Source organism: Balaenoptera musculus, chromosome 8 (assembly GCF_009873245.2).
Source record: "Balaenoptera musculus isolate JJ_BM4_2016_0621 chromosome 8, mBalMus1.pri.v3, whole genome shotgun sequence".
Classification (NCBI taxonomy): domain Eukaryota; kingdom Metazoa; phylum Chordata; class Mammalia; order Artiodactyla; family Balaenopteridae; genus Balaenoptera; species Balaenoptera musculus.
Genome location: NC_045792.1, coordinates 100,887,327 through 100,911,767, shown reverse-complemented (window position 1 = coordinate 100,911,767; position 24,441 = coordinate 100,887,327). Strand labels below are relative to the sequence as shown.

Sequence of the window (24,441 nt, the reverse complement as noted above, 5' to 3'; positions counted from 1 at the left end):
CTGGGACGCTGGAAAGATCCTCCGGGCAGAACTACCCAGGTTGTCCAATAATATGGCAATTAAAAAAATTTTTTTTAGCTTGAGGAAGGGGTGATGTACACTAGTGTGGCCCTCAGCGTCCGTTCATTCAACAAGTATTTTTAGAGCATCACGTGGTTAGATGCTGTCCCTGCCCCCCCCCCCCCGGTCTCAGAATCCTCCTCTGCTGACCTCCACAGACCAAATGATGTGATGGATGTGGGACACTGGAAGACTGGAAATACACACGTGTAAGTGACGCTCCTACGGGGGATGATGAGGATGATGGTGATGTTTCCTGGCCTCTCAGGGTGAGACCTCATTGGCTGGGACAGTCCGGGGTAGTGGGTCAGATGGATCAGGAACATGGCAACGGGCCATTCAAATGTGAGAAACTTCTCAGCTGCCCTCCTCCCACATCAGGCCCAGGCTGGAGGCAGTGACCACAGGACAGGAGCCCTCCCTGCTGCAGTGACTGTCACCACCGGAAGGGGAAACATGGAGGAGGTGCCAGGGGGTGGAGACGCATATGGAGGGCCCATCCCAGCGAGCTTTCCTTCGCTTGTTCTGCCCACCCACTCTGAGTTCCCCCCTTCCTCCGTTCTTCCTGACGCCTTCTCACCGCCTACCTGATGGGGATGGTCCAAGTTATTCCCCAAAGTCCTGCAGGGCCCAGATTCAGGAGGTCTTAATACTCTGAGGTCCCAGTTCCTGCATTTGAGGGTGGGAGTGGTCTCAGGAGGCCTGGAGGGGGCTGGGCGGGGCTCCTCAGGGTCCTTCCTTGGAGTTCCAGCGCGGAGCCACGGCAGGGCCTGCAGTCTGGCAGCGCACCTTGCTTTAAGCAGTGTGACTGACTGTGGGCGTGGCTAAGGGGACATTTGGCAAATTCAATTCTTTTTTTTTTTTTTTTTTTACTTTTTTGGCCACACCCCACGGCATGTGAGATCTTAGTTCCCCGACCAGGGATCGAACCTGAGCCCCCTGCATTGGAAGTGCAGAGTCTTAACCACTGGACCGCCAGGGAAGTCCCAAATTCAATTATGTTGAAGTGCACCCCATGCTCACAAAAGGCAGTGTATGTTTTTCAGCAACTCAAACTTATTTCTGTACGTCAGGGTCCCTACAGGAAATGTTCGTGAAGACAACTCGGCCACAGAGAATTTAACGGTGGCTGTTCATGCAGTAGTGGGCCGGGACCAAGCAGCCAACAAGGGGTGGTGAGGCCCCCAGGGACAGCGGGAGGCTGGTGCTACCCCTGGGCCTGAAGGGCCCTGGGAAGAGATGGTATTCCTGGAATCTAGCCACGAGGGGCCACAGCATCTGCCAGAACTGCCCGCCATGAGAAGCAGGAATAAGCACCCTGACCTTTCCTTCTGCTGGTGCCTTGCGCTGAAGGGCAAGCGAGCCCAGGTCTTTTTTTTTTTTTTTTTATTTATTTATTTGGTTGTGTCGGGTCTTAGCTGCAGTAGGCGGGCTCCTTAGTTGCGGCATGTGAACTCTTAGTTGCGGCATGCATGTGGGCTCTAGTTCCCTGACCAGGGGTCGAACACGGGCCCCCTGCATTGGGAGCACTGAGTCTTACTCACTGCACCACCGGGGAAGTCCCAATCCCAGAACTTGCGGGTAGAAGGATCGGCCTCCCGGAGGCTCAGAGCAGGGCAGAGAAGCAGGGAGAAGGGGCCTCAGGGTGGATGGTGAGATAGAGAACGACCAGGACAATGCCCTCATCCTCATTTTTCTGTTTGGCAAGTGTGACTTTCTATGTATTGAGGTTTCTTAAAATAGCCACAGTTATGTGTGATGTATCTAAGGTATGATCATAAAGTAATACGATAATTTTTGTTTTAAACAAACACACTTATACTCGGGAGGTGCTACACTTACTTCTGTGAAAATTTTACTGTTAAGAATATTTTTGTGCCCTCTCTTTTGGAACTGCTCTCAACATCACTTGTGCATTAAAAAAAAGTAACAATTTCCTTGGGGAAGCACAAATCTTCCTCTCTTGAGACCTGAAAATAGCCAAAGGGCCTGGAAGATCCTCCAGGGTGCCCAGGACAAAACCCTGAAAAAGACCACTAGCCTGGGAGTCAGTGGGATTCGCCATGACCTTGAACAAGTGAAGGTCCCTCTTTGAGCCTCGGTTTACTCATTTGTAACATGGATAAGGCACGCATTATCTAAGGCCCTTGCCAGTTCCAATAGTCTATGATATTTTCAGAAGCAAGGCTGGTTAATTAGGTGGCTGGGGCTGTTTGGGGTCAAAAGCAAGGCATGATTATAATGTAGTGCAACTAATTTTCCCATGTGGCTGGTAAACCAACTCAAATGTTTTGAGTAACAGAACTGTTGAAATACTGCTATGTCTCTAGTGGCCCAAAGCCAAGGCACTGCACCCCCAGGACTTTGCATGTTGCTGGCACGTGCGTCTCATTTCTCAAGTCCCATCTTAGCTCTCTGGCATTGCGTGTTAGCTGTGACGTGAGAGATGCTGCTCAGCTTGTAACTGACGTTCCTTTTTTTTTTTTTACAGTGTATTTATTTTGAATTCAAACCTACAGAGAAGTTGCTAGAATGACACAGTGAATATCCATATAACTTTCACTTAGATTTCCCAGTTTTACCTTGTTGGTTTTAATCTCTCTCTCTCTAGATGTTACAATTATCATTATATCTGCTGAATCATTTGAAAGTGAATTGCAAACATCATGACCCTTTACTCCTAAATCCTTCAGCAGGTATGGACATTCTCTTATATAACCACAAGATAAGAGCCAAATTCAGGAAACTTAACATTGTTATTATTATCTGACATATTGCCCATATTTAAATTTTACCAATTGCCCCAGTACTTACAATTTCCTTGTATCAATGTCTTTTTTCCCATTTAGGCTTCAACCATCTGTGATCCCATGTGACATTTAATTGTCATGGTCTCTTTAGCTTCTTCAGTTTGGAACAGTTCCTTTGCTTTTTGCTGTCATTTGTGACACTCAGATTTTTGAAAATGTACAGGGCCAGTTGTTTTGCAGAAACGTCCCTCGGTGTGGGTTTGTCTGAGGATATTTCCTCATGCTTGGGTTCAGGTTATGTGTTCTGGGGAAGGGATCCCACAGAAGTGGAGTGGGGTCACTGCTCAGGACCCTCATGACTTGGATCCCTTGGTGAAGGAGGAGATTGCCAAGTTTCTCCATTGTAACAGCGCCGTGTTATTTTCCCCTTTGGAATTAACAAGTAAACCCAAGTTTTCAAGAAAGAAGTCCAAGTTTGGGCAAGTTTATTCTGCAAGCACACTTGAAAGGGCTGGTGGCCTGCATGCCTCGGCCTTGGCGTGCTTTATGGTTGGGGTTTGGAAACGGGAGTTCTGGCTTTGGGCTTTGCAGGACAGAGCAGCTCTCTGTCTGTCCTCATCAGGACAAAGAATTCAGTGCATGAATGCTTGCCACGGGTGGGGAATGCCAGAGCTGTTTACCGGCCTCTGAATCGCCCCGTGGCGTCAGGCATTTGCTAGTGCTTCCCAAGGCTGACTGATGCCAGCAGAGGTGCTGCCGTGCATGGGCCAGAGCAAATGTGTGTGGAACATTCTGCTGAGGCCGGTGGTTTCAATTCCCTTTAAAAATCTCTGTTATTTTCCACCACGAACTTGAGACCTGGCCTTAATGGAAAAACCTCCCAGCAGTGGGGCCGAGGATCGGAAAGGGTTAAGAATGAAGAGCTTCTCTCGGGACAGGGCCTGGTGGTCCACAAGGTGCCCATCTCTTGAGATCTCATGCTGAGTTCTCACTCGGCCCCTGGCCAGAAGGCTATAGAAAAGTGAGGTTCAGAGAAGTGAAGCAATCCGTCTCCACCCTTAGAGCTGGAAGAGGTGACTCTCTCTAGGTCAATCCAAGCTTTCTAATTGAAAAAAAAGCATTTTGGGACTTCCCTGGTGGTCCGGTGGTTAGGACTCCATGCTTCTACTGCAGGGGTTCCATCCTTGGTTGGGGAACTAAGATCCCACATGTCAGGGTGCGGCCAAAAAAAAAAAAATTTTTAAATTTAAAAAATTTAAAAAAGCATTTTTCCCCCTTTCCCCTGATGCCATTGCTGCTTCCCTGAGGAACCCGGGAATTTTTTTCTGGGGAGGTTTTAGGAAATGGAAGCTGTCTTTCAAAATTTGTAGGGCCTTGACCTTTTGAGAACTGAAGCAGTTATTAAATACTTATGGGCAAAGCCCGTTTCCTCAAGGAGCCTACAAGGGAATAAGTAAGGGAATAATGATGATGGAATAAGGGAATAATGATGATGATGATGATGATGATGGTAGCTATCAGTTCTGCCACTTCTTAGCTGTGTGATCTTGGGCAAGTTATTGAACCTCTCTGTGCGTCACTTCCCTTATCTATAAAATAGGGATGATACATTATCTCTGTCATAGCAGTTCTGTGAGGATGATGTAAGTTAACACATACAGTATAATGTATTTGGCATATAGTAAGTACTGGAAGTGTTAGCCATTTCTACTGAATACTTAACTTTGTGTTAGGCATTGTATATGTATTGTACGCACTTTGTCTCTTTTGATTTCTACAACCCTATGAGGTGGGTATTACTTTCCTCAGACATAGAAACTGAGGCTCAGAGAGGTTAAGCAATTATGTTCAGGGTCACACAGCTAGTAAGTAGCAGAAACTGGAGACCCCGGCAACTTGGCTGGTTTCTGGTCCAGCCCAGAAAAGGCTCTTATTCACTTGCCCATTTGGGGGGTAGGGGTTAGGCTCCAGGCCTTAAGTGAAGTGAACCCTTGGCCCAGGTTCAACCTTGTCAGCTGCTGCCAGCCCCTCCTCCCCAGTGTTACCCTGGGTCTTTTCCCCTCCTGAGTATTCACTCTTCCAGGATGATGATAAACATGGGAGAAGACAGTCAAAACACTTGCATTATAACTACCTCACCCACTGTCCCTGACGGCCGTCCAGGAAGCCTGGAGGCCCCTTCCACCACCCTGTCCCCTGGGCTGGCTGCCCCCCGGCTGCGGGAATGCAGGCCAGCTGAGGCCTCAGGGGATCCTCTCTTGGGGAGGACCCGGGAATGTGAGGGGGCCCCAGAGAGGAGTTTTGGGCAGGAGAGTTGTTCCCAACCGTGGACAGTCTCCCTCATCCCTTCGCCTGCCGGCCTCCTGGTCTCCACAGCTGAGGCCAATCGGAGCCCAGCTTGGGAACTCGCTAACCATCAGCGGTGTGAGCGGCTGAGCGGAGCACTTGCTCTGTCCCACCCACCAGCGGCGCCCCGCCCAAGGGGAAGGAACTGAGGCCTCCACGAGTTTGGACCACTGGCTCTTTGCTCCGGAGATTATGGGGGCCCGAGGGGAGAAGGAAGTAGTAAAAAGCAATCTATGGGGAAAACAGAAAAGCGAGCCCGGGACCGGGCAGAGGTGGATGCGGCGTGGCCGGTGCCGGGAGGGAGAAGGCAGCAGGGGAGGAGCAAAGCCCCGGGAAGGCGGACGATTTGGAACGAGCAGCTGGGAGCGTGTCAGGGCGTGCGGAGGGAAGGACAGAAGAGAGGACCTACAGGGAGCAGGGGCTGCGCCCAAGGGCTTTGAGGGGACTTTAGCCCCGCTCCCTATCTAAGTCCCTCCTAGCGCCCCAAATGAATTTACCACCTAAATAAAACAGCATTCTTGCAACTTCAAGCTCTTCCGCTCCAACCAGAAACCAGGTGACACCCTTAAGCCCCCCATAATGTAATCGTGGGGCCGCCATTTTCCAGGGAGTAAGAGAGCCTTCCGGAGACTCGCGGTCCCGGAGAAGTGAGAGGGAGCGTGGGAGGGAGGGACGGGGGGGGGGAGGCCCCCCCAGGACAGTCTCTAGGGAGCATCTGACGCCACGCCCCGTTCGGCCGAACTGCCAATTGCCAGGCCGCATCCAGGTCCCCGTGACTCGTTGCCAGGCAGATTTCTATCCACCTCTGGGCTGCTGCGAGCCACCAGCCCTGCTTTGGCCGAGTGGGGTAGGGCGCGGGACACAGCAGGGAGGAAAGAGGGGAAGGAAGACCGGGGGTGGGTGAGGGGGGCGGTGCGTCGGGAAGTTGCTGGAGGCCAGGTTCACACCTCCCAGGGAGGGCGCGGCCGTGAGAGCTAGCCACCTTACCCCGGTGGGTCCCTAAGCCCTAAGCCTTGCAGGGACACAAGCTTTTCCCTTAGTCAATCGACAGCTTTGTACTCTGAGAAACTGCTGTGCTGGAGAGTGCCAGGGCCCTGTATGTTAATTCTTTGGGATATTTACATTTTAAAAGAGGACTTTTGGGCCCTGAGATGTGGGTCCCTCTTGGTGGTTATTTCAGGCCTTTGGGCAGGCCAGCTCTGGGTATTTTGGGCCTGGAGAGCCTTTTAGCAAAGCCTCACAAACAGCATGGGTAGGTGCCCGCCTTGCTTTCCCCTCTGGGGGCCTGACATGGCCCCCCGCCTGTAGCCCGGCTTTCAGACTCCTGCCTGTCTTTTTGTTTGTTTTGTTTTGTATGGCCACGCTGCGCGGCTTATGGGATCTTAGTTCCCCGACCAGGGATCTAACCCATGCCCCCTGCAGTGGAAGTCCAGAGTCTTTACCACTGGATCGCCAGTGAATTCCTGTCCCCTGCCTGTCTTAAGGTCCCCCACTCCAGGCCAGGTGAGGGAGAAGGCTTTTGACAACCCCTGGCTTTCTAGCCAGTGCCCTGTGGCCTGGGTTTGGGGTTTTACGTGGGGGTGTGGTCTCCACCAGGGCGCAGGGCCACCATCCTGGCCTCCATCCTCTGGCTTAGTGGCCAGGCAGTGGGGAGGGCTGGAATGTGAACAGGCAGGAGAGAATAATACCAGGGCTTTTTCTGCTTGTAAGAGTACAAGTTCGCTCACAACTTGAATTTCAAGTGGGCCCTTCAGGCCGATTAGGGATGTTAAGTGAGAGAGTGGAGGCATTCGGTGTGGATTGACTAAATTCCTAGAAAATAAATTCTAGGAATTTAGCTGCGGGAGGGAGAAGTGCCAGGTGGGCATTGTCGGTGCCAAGCGTGGCTGGGGTAAGAGCTGGTGGTCCAGGAGGCCTGGAGGGGAAGAGGTGTTTTTTTTCTTTCCTTCTTCTATTTAAACACCCTGTGTTCCAAAAAGTACTTGTTTCTTGAATCTTATCTAAGAGAGAAATGAATGCTTATAGCTAAAGTTAAAAAAAAATTATTATTATTTTAAAAAGCTGAGCTGCAGTTCTCTTACGGAGGAGAACCTGTCCCTCTAAATAATGTAACCGCCCTTTGGTAACTGCCCTTTGTTTGAAGTAATTATTGTCCCTAAAAATGGGAAATTACACGTTACTGTTTATCAAAAGGAAATAAACACCTCGGGCCAACAGGGTTCTTGCCGCTGGATGGTGATTCCAGACCTTGCCAGCGACCCAGGGAAACAGCCTGCGCTGCATGTTTTGCTCACACACACTTTCGGTGTTTTGCGATTTTTAAAGGGGAAACGGCTGGATTCCGTGTGTCCCCCAAAGCTTGCTTGCCCTGTTCTTGTTATGTAATCATGGAGAACCTTTGCTAGGGCTTTTCTGGCGGCCGAAATAAGTACAGGAAAAAACATGGGGAGTGGGGCGTGTCTCCCGCTCCCTTTGCTCTGACGTGGATTGGCCGCTTCTCACTAAGTGAGTGAAGAGTTGGCTAGGGATGCTTTATAGAGACAGCATGTAGGTTCACAGAGGGAAGAAAAGGTCTTGGAGGTGGCTCTGGGCGTGTCTCAGCCTTTCCGGCTCCACCCAAGGCCCCAGGGAGTCCTCAAGCACACCCCTATTTTTTGTTTTATACTTTTATGAATTTTATTCAATAACACATGTATAGATTCATGTAATTACCACCACAATCAGGAAAACCTCCTCACCCCCTGAGACCCTTAGCTCTCCCTTTATAGTCACACCATCCCTTGATTCCCTGGTAACCACAAATCTGTTCTCCCTCAGTATAGTTTTGTCTTTTTGAGAATGTCATATTAAAGGAATCACACAGATCATGTGGTAGGTAACCTAACACTGGTTTATTTCACTCAGCATAATGAACTTGAAATGTATCCAAGTTGTGTATATTGATAATTCATTCCTTTTTACTGTTGAGTAGTATTCCATTGTATGAATGCCATAGTTTGTTTATCCATTAAACTGTTGAAACACATTTGGGTTACTTCCAGTTTGGCACTCCCCTCTTTTTAACTCTGGTCCTTGTCAGCCCCTGCAGCCTCAAGCCCGGCCTCTCCAGCCACACCCAGCTCTTTCATCTCCTGCTCTCTGGCCCACTGGCTTTCAACAAGCTTCTCTTCCGCAATCCTTCGGGTTTCAGCTTAGGGAGCGTTTCCTCCTGGAAGTCTTCTTCCCCTGACACACAAACACCCCCCACATCCTCCCCCCACAGTCTGTGCACCCGCGTTGCTCTGTACTTTCCTGTTCTCAGCACTATTCATATTAGATCATCAGTAACTGGTTGCTTGTCTAGCTGCCTCCGCATCAGACTGTCAGCTCCGTGAGGGAGGGAGGCGGTCAGCTCATCCACCATCATATCGCCAGCGCAGTGCCAGGCACATGGTGCACAGCTTGTGGCAGAAACTCCATCAGCCCCCCTATCCCTGTCTTATCATTTAATACACTTCCCCTTAGCGACATGGACTCCTATTTTCCTTCTGTCCATCACTGCATAGTTCTCTGATCTCCAATGCATTCCCTTAGACTTCGGGTAAAAACAATCCAACAAAAACAAACAAAATGAAATCCAAAAGCAAACAAAAGAAACAAACACCAGAAATGATTCCCTAATAATTTATTACGCAAGTTGTGCAAATCCGCTGCTCTCCTTGAGCTGTTGATGAGCCTGATTTAACTTCAGTAAAGGATGGAAAGTCAGCAAACTTCAAAACCCACACTTTTCCAGCATGTGGGACTACCTTGTTGGGGTGGAAAAGGAGGTAAAACAAAAGCTTGGAGACTCAATCTTGTAATAACCTATAATGGAAAAGAATCTGAAAAAGAAATATATATATATATTTATATATGTAACTGAATCACTTAACTATACATCTGAAACTAACACAACATTGTAAATCAACTATACTTCAATAAAAAAAAAAGCTTGGAGACTGAAAAAGTGAAGAGCTGATCTAAGAAATGTGGGGTGGCTGCTTCAGAGGGGGTGCTGAGTGTGGAAGAGACCTGTGGGGCTTTGGTGGGAGACGCAGGTAGGTCAGGGGTGGGTTGGAGATGGCCCCCACCAGAATTACAGCAGAGATTTGATGGCCAAGAATTGTAGTTGACGAAGGGGGAGGGGAAGAAAGCTGGGGTGTGGAGGAGGAGGGGGGGGTCCCCAAATCTGATCAGTTTGGTCCAGTACCGGTGACTGACATCTGAAATGTCAATTAAGTCTGGAAAATGTGACTTTTGATTATTCTGTTCCCAATTGATTATTTTGTTTTTATTAAAAAAATGCATCTTTCGGATGCGATCCTTTTTTAAAAAAAAAAAATTTATTTAGGGACTTCCCTGGTGGTCTGGTGGTAGAGAATCCGCCTTACAATGCAGGGGATGCGGGTTCGATCCCTGGTCAGGGAACTAAGATACCACATGCCGCAGGACAACTAAGCCCACGTGCCACAACTAGTGAGTTCGCACACCTCAACTAGAGAGCCTGCGAGCTGCAAACTATAGGGCCCACGCACTCTGGAACCTGCGCGCCACAACTACAGAGCCCACACGCCCTGGAGCCTGTAGGCCACAACTAGAGAGAAGCCTGCGCGCTGCAACGAAGTGCCCGCATGCCTCAACGAAGATCCCGCGTGCCACAGCTAAAACCCGATACAGCCAAAAATAAAAATAAATAAATAATAAATAAATCTTAAAAAAAAAATTATTTATTTGGCTGCGCCGGGTCTTAGTTGGGGCACATGGGATCTTTGTTGCAGCAAGTGGGATCTTTAGTTGGGGCATTCAGGCTCTTTTAGTTGTGGCATGAGGGATCTAGTTCCCTGACCAGGGATCGAACCTGGGGCCCCTGCATTGGGAGCGCAGAGTCGTAACCACTGGACCACCAAGGAAGTCCCTCGGGTGAGATTCTGATGCCCTGACCAGGCTTTGTTATTTATTTATTTATTTATTTATTTATTTGGCTGCGTTGCGTCTTCCTTGCTGCGCGCGGGCTTTCTCTAGTTGTGTCGAGTGGGGTTTACTCTTTGTTGTGGCTTCTCTTGTTGCGGAGCACGGGCTCTAGGCGCGCGGGCTTCAGTTAGTTGTGGCACACAGGCTTAGTTTCTTTGTGGCATGTGGGGTCTTCCTGGACCAGGGCTTGAGCCCGTGTCCCCTGCATTGTCAGGAGGATTCTTAACCGCTGTGCCACCAGAGAAGTCCCTAGGCTTTGTCTTATTAAGAGAGTAGTACAAAAAAAATCACCTTCATTTTTCTCCCCCATCCCTTCCTTCCTAGTGAGATTTGTGACCAGAAATCCCAGCCAGGATGTGCAGAGCTGTGTTTTCCCCCTGAAGCAAGGTGGGGCTGACCCTCTCTCCATGGCAGCTCACTGCCACCCTCCACCCAGCTGTTCTTTCTGAGCTGGACAGACACAGTGACAGTGGTTCCGATGCCAGTGCAGACTGTTGCAGATTGAGACAAAGCCCTTGTGTATTTTGCTGGGAAGCACTTGGCTGTGAAATAGTGACATGTGAGCAGGGGAGCATATGCGGTGTCTGAGCACATGGCACTCACATCCACGCCTTTCAGGGCGTTTCCAAGCCTCTGTTGAGGACAGTGAGGCTGGGGTTTGCCAAATGTGTTTATCTTTCTCAGGTTTGGGCAAAGTCCTTCTAGAAAGTAGATTTGAAAAAAGAAAAAAAACCAAAAAGAAAGATTTGGAGTCATTGAGATCAGAAATCTCCTGGGGAATTGTGTATTTTAAAGCAATGCCATGTGTTTCAGCAATGTACACCTCGAGTTGCCAAGAGAGAAACACCATTGCCAGCCCCATGCAGACTTGTGCAAATGGTAGCTGACCCAGGTGTCCTGTGCTGGTTCCTTGTTCACAGAGCAGACTCCTGAGCTGGGAAGGACTTGCCAGCCGAGAGCGAGAAGAAAGCATTATTATTTTAAAAATTAAAAAAAAATTTTTATTCAAGTATAGTTGATTTACAATGTTGTGTTAATTTCTGCTGTACAGCAAAGTGATTCAGTTATACATATATATATATACACATTCTTTTTTAAAAAAATAAATTTATTTATTTATTTTTGGCTGCGTTGGGTCTTCTTTGCTGCTTTCATGTAGGCTTTCTCTAGTTGCGGCGAGCGGGGGCTACTCTTCGTTGCGGTGCGCGGGCTTCTCATTGCGATGGCTTCTCTTGTTGTGGAGCACGGGCTCTAGGCGCGTGGGCTTCAGTAGTTATGGCACATGGGCTCAGTAGTTGTGCTCGCAGGCTCTAGAGCTCAGGCTCAGTAGTTGTGGCACACGGGCTTAGTTGCTCCGCGGCATGTGGGATCTTCCCAGACCAGGGCTTGAACCTGTGTCCCCTGCATTGGCAGGCAGATTCTTAACCACTGTGCCACCAGGGAAGCCCCATGTATGTACATTCTTTTTCATATTCTTTTCCATTATGGTTTATCACAGGATATTGAATATAGTTCCCTGTGCTATACGGTAGGACCTTGTTGTTTATCCATTCTCTATTGAAAGGATTATTTACTATGTGAAGTGGTGGGTCAGGAATCTCCCGGTTGATTCTCTGAGTTCAAAGTGGAAAAGAAATGAAGTGGAGGTGATTCTTTAGCTTGAGGTCCAGTCCGGTCAACTGGGCATGGCAGTTTTAAACCCACTTGGATCTTATAAATCATCAGACCTCTACAAAGCAGCTCACACTGCCCTGCGTTTCTCCCCGTCTTGCTCTCTGAGGCACAGCACGTGGGTCTGGGGAGAACAGGTTCAAACCTGACACTGATCTTTAACAGAGCCAGTCTTCCCTAGCAAACATGACTTTCCAGAACAATCAGATTACCTTTGCCTCCCAGCACCCGTGTGAACTGGTATCACATGACGCTGGCTGGGTCAGGGTCAGTTGGAGCATCCCTGGGGCCTCTGAGGGATGATTTGAAGGCCTCAGGAGAGGCTGCCTGAGCCTGAAATCTCTCCCTTACTGGCTTTTTAAGGCTGTCTGCCGTTGCACTATTATTGAGTCATTCCTGTGTGTACCCCAGGCCCCCTCCTCGCCATCATTCCGTGGATGCAGGTTGTTCTGGGTTACAGGATTCCCTTAACCCTCTCTCCTTAAACTGTATGTTTAATCTCTTGAGTAAACCACAAATTCAGTTCCACTTTTTCTTTTTCCAGTTTTATTGACATGTAATTGACACATAATGCTGTGTTAGCTTTAGGGGTACAAGATAATGATTTGATCTATGTATATACTGCAAAATGATCACTATGGTCAGCTTAGTCTCAGTTCTGCTTTTTCAGGTTAGACCTCTCTGGAGTCACTTCACCTATCCTATTCCCTATTCCATTCAGCTCAGACAGGAAGCAAAGCAGAAGCCAGGTGGCCTGGTGTGGGGGACAGAGGGGCAGAAGGGGGGGAAGTGAGGATGCTGAGGAATGGCAGCCTCTCACGTAGCTCCCAGCACAGCCAGGGCTGCTGGGCCTTGCTCTGGCGCCAGATGACACTTGAAGGGAGAGATGGTCTCCCCGCTTTTGGCCAAGGTGGAGCAACGCCTCCTCCTCCACGAGCTCCTTTCCTCTCTAATCTTACTTCCTTCCACTCACTTTCCTCTTACTCTCTGTCCCTCTGTCCCCCTACCTGTTGGCTCTCAGCCATCGTCATTCTAAGTGGTCCCATGCAGGAAGGGAACTCTCCTTGGTAGCCCTGAGGACCCAGGCCTCCTAAGCCAGACCAGAGCTTGGCTGTCCCCTTCCCTCCTTCCATACTTGGTTCTCAATCCCTTCACAAGGCCTGGGGAGTGGCACTGGAGCTGCCCAACTGCAGACACCTCTTCCTCTTTCCCTGGCCTAGAAGAGCTGACCCTGTCTCTGGGCATATTTTATCAACCCCCCAGCTTCTCTCCCAGAGACACCGCCCCCTGCCGCCCCAAGGAGATGATGCCATAAACTCCCCTGGAATATAAACTTCCACGAAAGCAGATATTTTTAATATTCCCCAGAGTCTAGAACAGTGCCTGGCCCATAGTAGGTGTTCAATAAATATCTGTTGAATGAACCTCCTCTTGTTGAAGTAATTACAGCTGGTAAAATACTTTCAACCCTGATGGACACTCGATTGGGCAGGTAGACATTTTTACAGCTAACATTTTCAAAGATTTAATTTTTAATTACACCTCATAGCAAGTCATTTTTATAAAAAATTTTAAAAAAGGGCTGTTCTCCTTGTCCCAAGCCCACCTGCACGCTCCTCCATAGTGCTAACCACTGCCATAATCTTGGCATGCCCCCTGCAGACTTTGCTCGAAGCTTTTGGGCATACCTGTAGTGTAACCCAGACATCTATAGTCTGGTGGGTTAAAAGAAATCATAAATAAGACCATAGCATATTGTTTTGCAATTTGCTTTTTTCCCCTTAACAATATGTTTTGGAGATGTTCTGTGTAGGTAAATACAGATCTGCTTCATTCTCCTTCACTGTTGTGAAATATTGCATAGCCTAGATGAAATATTGTATGTTGCATGTTGTTTCCCGTGTCTAGGAACATCCCGGCACATGCCATTTTGAGCACATGTACAAGGATTTCACTCAGATACTTAACAATGGAATTGCTGGGCGAAGGAGCACATGCGTTTAACATTCTAATAGCTGCTCCCAATCGCCCTCCCAAAAGGCAGTATCTATGTACATTCTGGGTATGAAAGCCCCTGCTTTCTCTATACCCTTATTTGTTTTTATTGAGCTCTTTTATTTTTTACCAATCTGTTGGTCAAAAAAACATGATTTCATTGTTAAAATAAAAATTTCAGTTCAGTCTTCCTGGCCAGGAAACTGTGAGTGATTCACATTAGTAGCATAATAACATGTATAGTAATAACACTATTTAACCACTATGTGCTTTGTTACTGTTTTACACGGAGTGAGTAACTAAGCCGGTCTCTACCCTGTTGCAGGGGAATCTCGTTATGTATCAGTTTTCTCCACACAGTTCACTGTACCTTTTAGATGTAAAACGCCAGTGTGTGGGGTCTTGGAGGGCCTCTGGGGAATGCCCCACCCAGCCCCCCATCCTCTCTTCTCTGGAATGGCTCCAATGAGTTCTTTGGCCACAGCCTGCCCTTCCTTCACGTCCGTTCCTGCCACACAGTGGTCATGCCCTGGAATGACGAAGCCAATTGTCTGGTCTGACACAGCAGTGCATTCTCGGCTCCAGGCCTCTGGGTTTCTCCTTTGATCAGCGTGGGACACGTCAGCAGAAGTCGTTGGTTTTGTCCCTTGCTTGACTTAGATGATACCAGGCCCATCTTCTGGTACATCAGAAGCTGTACCACCGGCTGGATCCTGCCTTAATCTTTTCCAAGCTCACACGTCATCTAGTACACTGTTTTCCACAGAGGAGTCCCTTTTATTTATTTTTTGTTTGTTTTGGCCGCGGTGTGCAACATGCGGGATCTTAGTTCTCTGAGCAGTGATGGAACCCTGTGCCCCCTGCAGTGGAAGCATGGCGTCTTAACCACTGGACCGCCAGGGAAGTGCCGGGGAGTCCCTTTTAAAAGGAAAAGCTTTAAGAGCATTTAAATTTTTACACCATTTAATTTCATGACTCTTTCTCTTCCCCATCCCCACCTCGATGTCTTGGGTTCTTCTATTTTTCTCATCCTCTGTATTCAGGAAGACACCAAAATGGTGGCTGTGAAAGGATTTTTCTCCCTGAAAGTTTCCTCTGGGCACTGTTCTCCGTTACTAACAAGATACACGTTAGAATCACTTAGTGCCTTAATATTAATCTCTGGGGATTGAACTGGACTCACCACTCAGTACGGCTGGATTTAATAATGACTTCCTTCCGAGGTTTACAATTTTAGAGGGATCATAGGATTTTAAGGCAGGGTGACTTGTTCTGATGGTTTCAGATTAATTTCCTATTTGTATCAGATTAATTTCATATTTGTATCAGAAAACCATTTGCTTGATGATTTGATTATTTCCTTTCCTAAAGTCAATTGAAACCGAATTTGGTTTTTACCCCTTTATCTCGTCCAACTACTACAGAATCTTTGTTTTGCTAGTTTAGTAATATTATTCTCTTGTTTCTAAAGTGCTCTAGTTTTGGCTATGAGTTTTGCCAACAGGACACTGTGAGGCAATCTATATAAGTAGCTAAGAACCATATTTTCTTTAGGATAACTTCTTCTTTTGGATATTTTGGTAACTTTGCCTTGGACTTTTTTTTTTCTTTCATATTTTCTAGTATATGCTGTGAAACATAAGTAGATGGTTTAATAGTTTTGAGTGTGGGTTCATGAACCAGGTGGCCTGGGTTCAAATCCCAGCTCTGTGACTTCCTAGCTGTGTGATCTTGGGCAAGTTACTTAAGCTCTCTGTGTCTCAGTTTTCATGTCAGTGGTTGTTAAAGAAATGCAAGTATCATTCAGTCGAAAAAATACTCCTTCCTTCCCTTCCTTCCTCCTCCCTCCCTCCCTCCCTCTCTCCCTCCCTTCCTTCCTTCCTTCCTTTCTTCCTTCTTCAGTCATCTATCCAAGCCACAGACTTTTCCAGAGTGCCTGGGACAATGTGCTAGGCTCTATAAACAGGGATACAAAGACAAATAATCCATGGTCTCGGCCCTTAGGAAAGTCTAATGAGGGATTTTCTTGTTACTTATGGTGAGGATAGAGCACCTGGAAGAAGAAAGCATGAATAAGAAAATTTACCAATTTGAAGTTGAAGATCCAGACTCATTCCATACATCAATCTCCAAGTTACTTTCTCCTGAGAAAGAGTAATTTCTTGGGATGATGTTCAACTTGAGCAAACACATGAAAAGAACAGCCTGTGGAAGCTATTGATAGTAACTCTGTTCTCCACAAACCGGTTTCCATGTTGTTGCCGGACAGGATTCTGGCATTGGCCAGGGAATCCCTTGCTCAGGTAGGCTTTCCTTCCTCAGGGGACCGCCTACTCTGCCATGGTGGTGACCCCTGCATTGGAGATCTACCACATAGGCTTCAGGAACTCTTAGTGGAATTCAATCCACTGGTTAGAGCTCCTGCCGCATGGCATCCAGGTCAGTTGTGGTACAGAGAAAAGATGCACAGTGGATAGTAACTCACACCCTCCTTTCTACACATTCCTCACTTGACAGCATCTTGTTCCTCAGTATTGAATTGCACCTTATCTCTTTTCTTCTGCCACCGCCAAATCCTTGAGGCCAGGGACTGGGTCTGCCGTACTGATGAACCTGAGATGGCATTGTCCCCTTTGTACGAGGGTCACTGGACTTTCACAGAAGGATGTCTTTCAGCTGATGCCAGCTCCCTTCTTAAGATCCTGTTATCTCTTCTACAGGCAGAGCTTCCAAGTGATGGGTGGGCTGGACTGAGATGCGGTGGGGCGTAAACGTGGGACCCCTCGTTTTTTAATATATTAGGCATTTGGGAAACGTTAATTGGTTGGGTGATTGGTAACAATCCTTGTCCTTGTTAGAATGCACCACAGCCATCAGCCCTGGAATGCAGAGACCAGAATAAACCTGAGGAAGCCACCAACCAAGCCCGGGCAGAGTCAGTCTCCACCCCAAACACAGGTGAGAGGAGTTTCGTGGGGACCGAAAGAATGATAACTTTAACTGTAATAATGATACCTCCATCCAGACGTGAGGCTCATGGGAACCTCTGCAGATGACCCTGCCTCCCTGGACCAGAAGTCACACTCAGGAGAGAGCTGGCTCGGAACACCAGGGGCCCCGTCCCTTCCTCTCTAGGACCGAGAAATTCAAGTCTTCCTCTCTCCTTTCAGCTGTTTGAAAAGCCTGTGGAAAATGCACAGAAGAATACAGAAGAATAATTGACTCCTTCCAAAGGAGTCTCAAGGGTTTCTTTGTATGTAGGGCTGTTAACGTTTGTGGCATATGTGGAACATTTACACGGCTTATAGGACAGTATCTGTTGAATTCAGGGTGGGGCAGAGACCAGAGACTTAGAACTTCAGGGTTAGTAGCTACTTCTAGTGAAGATCCACAGAGTTTAGGAAAAAGTATTTTGGATCCTGTAAAGGAAATGTGTTCTCCAGAGGGGAGACGCCCACATGAAGGGGGAGATGAGAGGAAGAAGTAACTGTGGGAAGTGGAAATCCTGGTCATAAGGATCTTAATTTGGGCCGTAGTCAGGTTTTGGGCTTACTGTATTTGAGGTAGTTGCGAACATTTAAAAATCAGGAGATTTCCAGAAAATCGGGAACGTATTCAAGAGGAATAGCCTAGCTTCTCTTGAAATGTTGACATCTTCACCCAGCCTGCATCTCACATGGCACCACCAGCTGGAGCAGCCACTGTTCGTCTCTGGGGAATTGGGGTTTCCTGTCCCTTCGCCCCCGCAGACGCCACCCCCCCCCCACCTCCTCCATCCCGGCATTAGCCTTGGCTCCGAGGCTAATCCCTCCAGGGGTTCTGTGCATACCCTTCCCTCACCTCCCTCAGTCACCCCTGCTCTCCTCGGCACCCCACCTCTGTCTTGGCATCTCCTTTCGGCAGATACATATGCTCTCGCCCTTCCCCCTTTAAAGCAACCCTCCTTCAGCGCCGCCCCCCACTTCTTGCCGTGGTGTTGTCCTTGAAGAGCCGACCTGCTTGAAAAGGTCGCCTGCTTTCTCTATCACCTCTTCCTCGTGCCAGTGCCCCACCCACTGCCATGGGGCTTCCCCCGTCTCCCCCCAGACCTGTTCTTGCTCAGCCTTCCTTCTGCCCAGGGTAGTCTCAGGGCGTTTGGTGCTGTGTCCTCTCCCTCCTGGAATCCCCCTCCTCCCTTGGCTTAGTGATTTCTCTCTTTTTTCTTTTTCTTTTTTTTTTTTTTGGCCTTACTGCACAGCTTGCGGGATCTCAGTTCCCCGACCAGGGATCGAACCCAGGCTGCAGCCGTGAAAGTGCTGAGTCCTAACCACTGGACCGCTAGGGAATTCCCTAGTGATTTCTCTTTTGTCTGCATGGTTAGGACCACTTTGCCCCCTCTTCCCAGGCCCCTCATGGCCCCCTCTCTTCCCACGAGCTCACAAATAGCAGAATTTCCCGAGGACCTGTCCTGGACTCTTTATTTTCCTCGCTCTGGACTCTCTGGGCAACCTCTTGGGGCCGCTGATTCTCAAGCCTGTTTTCCAGCACTGGGCCCACCTCCGCCTCCCCTCACCCTGCCAGCCAGATCCCCGTCGAGTTTTCTCTGTCTCTGATCAGCTCTGTAACCATCTGGTCGCCACACCAGCACCCCCTCTCCTTAACATCCCTGACATCTTAGGTTTTCATTATTTGCTGCAGTCGCCACCATTATTTACTGGTCCGCCTGTCTTAGACCTTTTCCTCCACAGAGGGAGTGAGCTTTAAGTAGAGGCCAGTCTAAAATAAAAATCGGATCATGTTACTCCCCTGCTTATAATTCTTCAGAGGCTCCTCTTGGCTTTCAGGGTGAAGTTCATGTCTTTGGCTTAGCACCCAAGGCTGCCATGACCTGCTTCCATTTCAGCACCCATGGCTTTCCCATGTGCACCTTTCGCCCCAGGCATACCAAAGTGCTTGCTGGTACCCAAATTCATGATGTTGGTCCCTGCTCCTGTCTTCACAATTCTCCCCCACACTCTTTCTGCCCCCCGTTTTTCTGGGCCTTTGAGTCACTACCTCAGACCCCTTGAGCCTCTGGGTCTGGGCTCAGTGCCCTCCTGTGGTGTCAGGCACCCCCGTTTCAATTCCCACAGTACCGGGCTTCTGCTAGACTTCACATCCCCTGGGGACCCGGGAAGGTCCCCTGCACAGCATGCCTGGCACATAAAATAGAGAGATGATGGCAGGAGCTTCTGGCTGGCTTCCCAGCACTCACGTGGCTGCATACTCCTCTCTCGTCCTTTTGGGAGCAGCTTCTAGCCTCTCACAGTGTTTGCGCTTCCAACGCAGCACTTTTTTCTAGTACGATGTACTTCAACATTTATTAAGTGTCTCAAGATTTAAAGATGATTGGGATTTGACCCCTTTCCCCAAAGGACTTGTTATACACTGGATGCATCACATCTATTCATTCAGTAAGCATTTACCAACAGCCAGCACAGAAGGAGGTAGAATTAATGCAGCCAGGCACGGGGATTCACATAAAGTCTGCGGAGCTTAGAAGAACTTGCTGTGGCTTTTCATCTTCACAAGCTTTGCTTTAAACGACAGGAGAAAGATTACAGCTATCCTTGCTGGGACTCCTCTACTGGCCAGGTCACAGGCTTTTCCCTGATCACAAATGTTTCCTTTGAAACCTTCTTTCATGGCCCTCACTTTCATGGACTTTGAAGTCGGAATTTCAGGTAAACGTGACTTCAGCAGAAACGAACATTTCCTGCCCCTGCCATTGGCCTCTGGCTTTCTCTACTTCAGCTTCTCAAGAGGATTCTGCTGTGTCCCTTAATAGTTAAAAAACAGAACAGAGCTTGGGATCGGCTTTCTCACAGCAACACTTGCTGTCAGCTGTTGTCATAAAGAGCCATTTTGGTAAATAAGCAGAAAATCAGTGCGTTTGATCAGAGAGCCATGGCTGGACTTTGAGATAAGACTGTGACGTTCAGACCAGTGGGGCTTTTGCTCAAGACATCTCTCTGGCCACGTGGTGTCTTAAGTGCCTAAGAGGGTTTTGAAAGATGAAATGCTGGAAAGTTGAATCTATAAATGTCCACCCCCAAAGTCACAATGTTTGCACGTCACACTGTCTGGCATTGGGAGCTGGGTAGCCTAGTGGTTAAGAGCTCCACTCCGGAACTGGACTGCCGGGGTTTCAATCCTGTTTCTGCTACTCTAACCTTCTGATGGGACGGGTTCTTGTTTCCCCATTTGTGAAATCAGGATGATTAGAGTATTTCCCTTGTGTGGTGGTTGTGAGGATTAAGCCAGTAAGTAGCTGTGCAGGGCTTAGACACAGAGTAAGTACTCAGTAATGTGAGCTCTTGTAATTATGCCCCTTTATCAGCTTCACACAGGATGTTAAGCACGATGACTTTCTCTGGGTCCCAAAGCCGTCATCAGATCTCCCCACCTTTGGTGGTTCACAGCATCCCTGCTCCCGTTGTTACAATCTTCTTTGCTTCTCTGGCTGTCTTATTCAAGTCCTCTCTCTCTCTCTTTTTTTTTGGCTGTGCTGCGTGGCTTGTGGGATCTTAGTTTCCCGATCAGGGATCCAACCTGGGCCCCTGGCAGTGAGAGCACCGAGCCCTAACCACTGGACCACCAGGGAATTCCCAGTCATATCTCTTTCATATTGTTCTTTCTGCCTGGAATCGGCTTCTATTTCACCTCTGCCCCTCCCCCAGTGCTCTGTCTCTCCCTGTTGAAGCCCTCTTGGTGGATTGGGTGCAGATATTCCTGCAACCACCACTAACCATGGGGAAACTCTAGGATGATGTTTTCTTTTTTTTTTTGAGTTTGTATTTATAAATCTCTAAAGCCTTTATTTATTTATTTATTTATGTTTTGCACATTCGGGATCTTAGTTCCCTGATCAGGGATCAAACCTGTGGCCCGTGCAGTGGAAGTGTGGAGTCTTAACCACTGGACTTCCAGGGAAGTCCCTCTAAAGCTTTATAGAGCCCTTGCCAGTGGACTAACCTGTGAGATTGCCATCTATTTTTTTTTTATTGTAAAATATACATAAGATTTAGCGTTTTAACCATTTTTCGGTGTACAGTTCAGTGGCATTAAGTACATTCACATTGTTGTGCACTCATCACCATTCTCTGTCCCCAGAACACTTTCATCTTCCCAAACAGAAGCTCCCATTAAGCAATAACTTCCCCTTTTCTCCTTCCAGTTCCTGGCAACCACGATTCTGTTTTCTGTCTCTATGAATTTAACTACGTTAGGTGCCTCATATTGGTGGAGTCATACATTTGTCCTTTTTAAAAAAAAATTATTTTATTCATTTACTATTTTTGGCTGCATTGGGTCTTCATTGCTGCACGCGGCCCTTCTCTAGTTGCGGCGAGAGGGGGCTACTCTTTGTTGCGGTGCGAGGGCTTCTCGTTGCGGTGGCTTCTCTTGTTGTGGAGCACAGGCTCTAGGCACGTGGACTTCAGTAGTTGTGGCTCGCGGGCTCTAGAGCGCAGGCTCAGTAGTTGCGGCGCACGGGCTTAGTTGCTCCGTGGCATGTGGGATCTTCCCGGACCAGGGCTCGAACCCGTGTCCCCTGCATTGGCAGGCAGATTCTTAACCACTGCGCCACCGGGGAAGCCCCATACATTTGTCCTTTGATGGCTGGCTTACTTCACATCGCATAATGTCCTCAAGGTACATCCATGCTGTAGCATATGTCAGAACTTCCTTTCTTCTATAGGCTGAATTGTATGTATAGGTCACATTTTGCTTATCCAGTCATCTGTCAATGGACATTTGAGTTGTTTCCACTTTTTGGCTACTGTGAATGGCACTGCCACGAACATTGGTGTACAAGTATGAGTCCCTGCTTTCAATTCTTTTGGGTGTTATGCCCTGTGGTGGAATTGTGGGATCATATGGTCCATCTCTTATGCAAGGTTGACTTTATAAATCAAGATCAGAGCTTGAACACCTGGTGGGAAAATTTTCTCTTTACCTCCCTTCTCCCCCACCCCCATCCCACCCCAGGCCCTCCCACAGACTTTATCTCCATCAATGTCAACTCTACCCTCAGGTGCTTCAGGCTAAAACTCTGGTGTCATCTTGGACTTCTCGAATTCTTTTACAGCTCATGTTTAGACAATGAGCAATTCCCATCGGCTCCATCTTCCCTATCCAGAATTGAGTCACTTCTCCCCAACCTGAACGTTGCTGCCGGATCCAGGCCACCACACCTGTCATCTGGATTATGACAATTATTTCCTAACTGCTCTCCCTGTTTCAGTCTTGGTTCCCCTCTGGTCTCTTCTGAGCACAGCAATAGGTTCAACCCTTTAAAAACATTAGTCAAATAATGTCATTCCTCATTCCAGCATCTCACTCCCCATCTCACTCGAGGCAAAGTTTAAGTGCTTGCAAAGGACTGTTGGCCCTCACTGCTCTTCTGACCCTAGCTCTCCTTCTCTCATCAGCTCAGGCCACAAGTGTCCCCTTGCTGTTCCGCCTCAGGGCTTTTGAGTTTGCGGAGAACTATGCCTAGAATGTTCTTCCCTTGACAAACTCTTCGCCTTCCAATGTCACCTCTCTAGAGACCCCTTCTCTGAAAACTTACTTAAAGTAACAAGCCCTTGCTCTCCTGATTCCAGGCATCACCCATGCCTTTTACCCACTTACTTATCACTGTCTGACACATATTCACACCCTAATCTGTTCCTTTCCTTCCTCCTCACTAGAATGTAAGCTTCATGATGTCAGGGGCTTTGTTTGGTTTCTTGTCATATCCTCAGTGCCTGTAACAGTGCCAGGCACGCACTAGGTGCTCAATTAGTATCTGTTCAATGAATGGATGGATGGTGCTTTGAGGTCCCCACCTTAAAGGCCCACAGATGTTCCTAGTCTCTGAGAGTTATGCAGACGTATGAAAGTCCCATGGCTACCAGGCTCCAGTCTCATCCTTCTGGCCCAGGGCGGCTTCAAAATGAAGCAAACTGGGTTGATCACTTTTTGCAGCTCCCTTTAGCCTTAGTAGTTCTTGTAAATGCCCCGATCACTGCAAGGATTTATCCTATAACAAACAGCCCTTCAAAAACCTGTGCCATATTTGAGTTCCCCAAACTGGACTCTGTGGGTATCTTCTCAGGGGCTCAAAGAGTCTACACAAATCAAATAGTGTTTTTACATTTTGATGACGATCTGAGGGGAAAAAAAGGCAACAAATTCTTGGTCTTTTGATGACTGCCTTACAGCAGAGGAGTGTCATATAAGTGGTTCCAGGGTGGCTGCGTTTGTGTGTGTGGTATTCTTGGTGCCCAGGGATGCCCTGAATAGATCGTCTTTAATTTTTATTTGTTCAAACTGGGGTCACTGGTTCGTGGATGTCTTCTTGCAAATCCATGATAATGTTTTTCCCCTGTAAACGTGTCTGAAAGAGATATATTCAGACTGCACAGCTAATAACCATGAGCTACTGTGCAGGCTGAAATACAACACCAGGCTAGAAATCTTCCAGGCTCCAGGCCTCAATTTTACATGGGTCTGAGTCAGCCTAGGGCAACAGGCTATGAAGCAGAGGCAAGAATATTGGTCTTAGTGTCAGGAGACTGGAGGTGGCACCAATCTCGGTCTCTGAACTAACCGTGTGACCCTGGGTTTGTCGGCCCACATTTGTGGGTTTCATTCTTCCTCTATAAAATGAACCAGAGAATCTGAGTCTCTTCCAACTCTGACACTCTCTTTTGTGAGATATGTTGGGGAGAAATGCCCACTTGGACACCAGGAAAAATACATTGTTGGCACCAAACCCTGGTGCCAACAGGACTGGCCATGAGGATAATAGTGACATTTACTGAGGTGTCCATTCAAGGCTCGTCTTCTCTGAGTGGACTTTGCTGAGGATTCTACCCAGAAATCACACCTCCTTCTCTATCCTATTTACCCTAGTTGATTTTTCTTCATATTCTTCTCCTGTGCTTTTGAGGAAATCTGACCTTTATTAAGGTTATTTCTTATTATCTGTCTTCCCCTTCTAAAAGTAAACTCTATAAGGAGGAGTTTTTTGTGTGTGTGCAAGACTGTGCTCCAGTGCCTTGGAATGGTGTCTGTCCCTTAGTGGGTACCTGACCAACATTTTCTGAATGATTTGGGCACCTCCTCTGCTTTGGGTCCTGTGCAAGGTGCTTTACATTTTAATCAATAAGTGCATGAAGTAAGTATTATTATTAGCCTTGTGTATTGACTGAGAAAACTGAGGCTTCACAAAAACCAGGTAACTTGCCTGTAAGTGTCAGAGCTGAAACTTAAACCTGGGTAAGTTGCACACCTTGTTGTATTCATCCCTAGCTTTGGCACCTCTCAGCCAGGAGGGCTCTAGTGCCAAATGCGTGAAGCAGAGATGAGCTATTCTGTGGCTCTGTTTTTTTTCCTTCTTTTGTGCAGCTCTGTGTACGGGGAAGGGGAAATTAAACTCTCATTTATTGCAGAGACTATCTTTTTCCCATTGTATAGTCTTGGCTCCTTTGTTGTAAGTTAATTAACCATAAATGCATGGTTTAATTTCTGGGCTGTCTATTCTGTTCCATTGATCTATGTGTCTGTTTTATGCCAATACCATACTGTTTTGATTACGACAGCTTTGTAATATAGTTTAAAA

General features: G+C 47.8%; 1 protein-coding gene across 3 annotated transcripts in view; it reads left to right on the top strand.

The window, feature by feature from the left end:
- The window catches only part of AHNAK (AHNAK nucleoprotein), a 99,827-nt gene that overhangs the window by 31,308 nt on the left and 44,078 nt on the right, over window positions 1-24,441 (top strand). For all 3 annotated transcript variants that reach the window (XM_036859800.1, XM_036859801.1, XM_036859803.1), the window contains exon 5: window positions 16,673-16,772. In XM_036859800.1, the coding sequence (XP_036715695.1) occupies window positions 16,673-16,772 (100 nt within the window). The remainder of the gene's footprint in view (window positions 1-16,672; window positions 16,773-24,441) is intronic.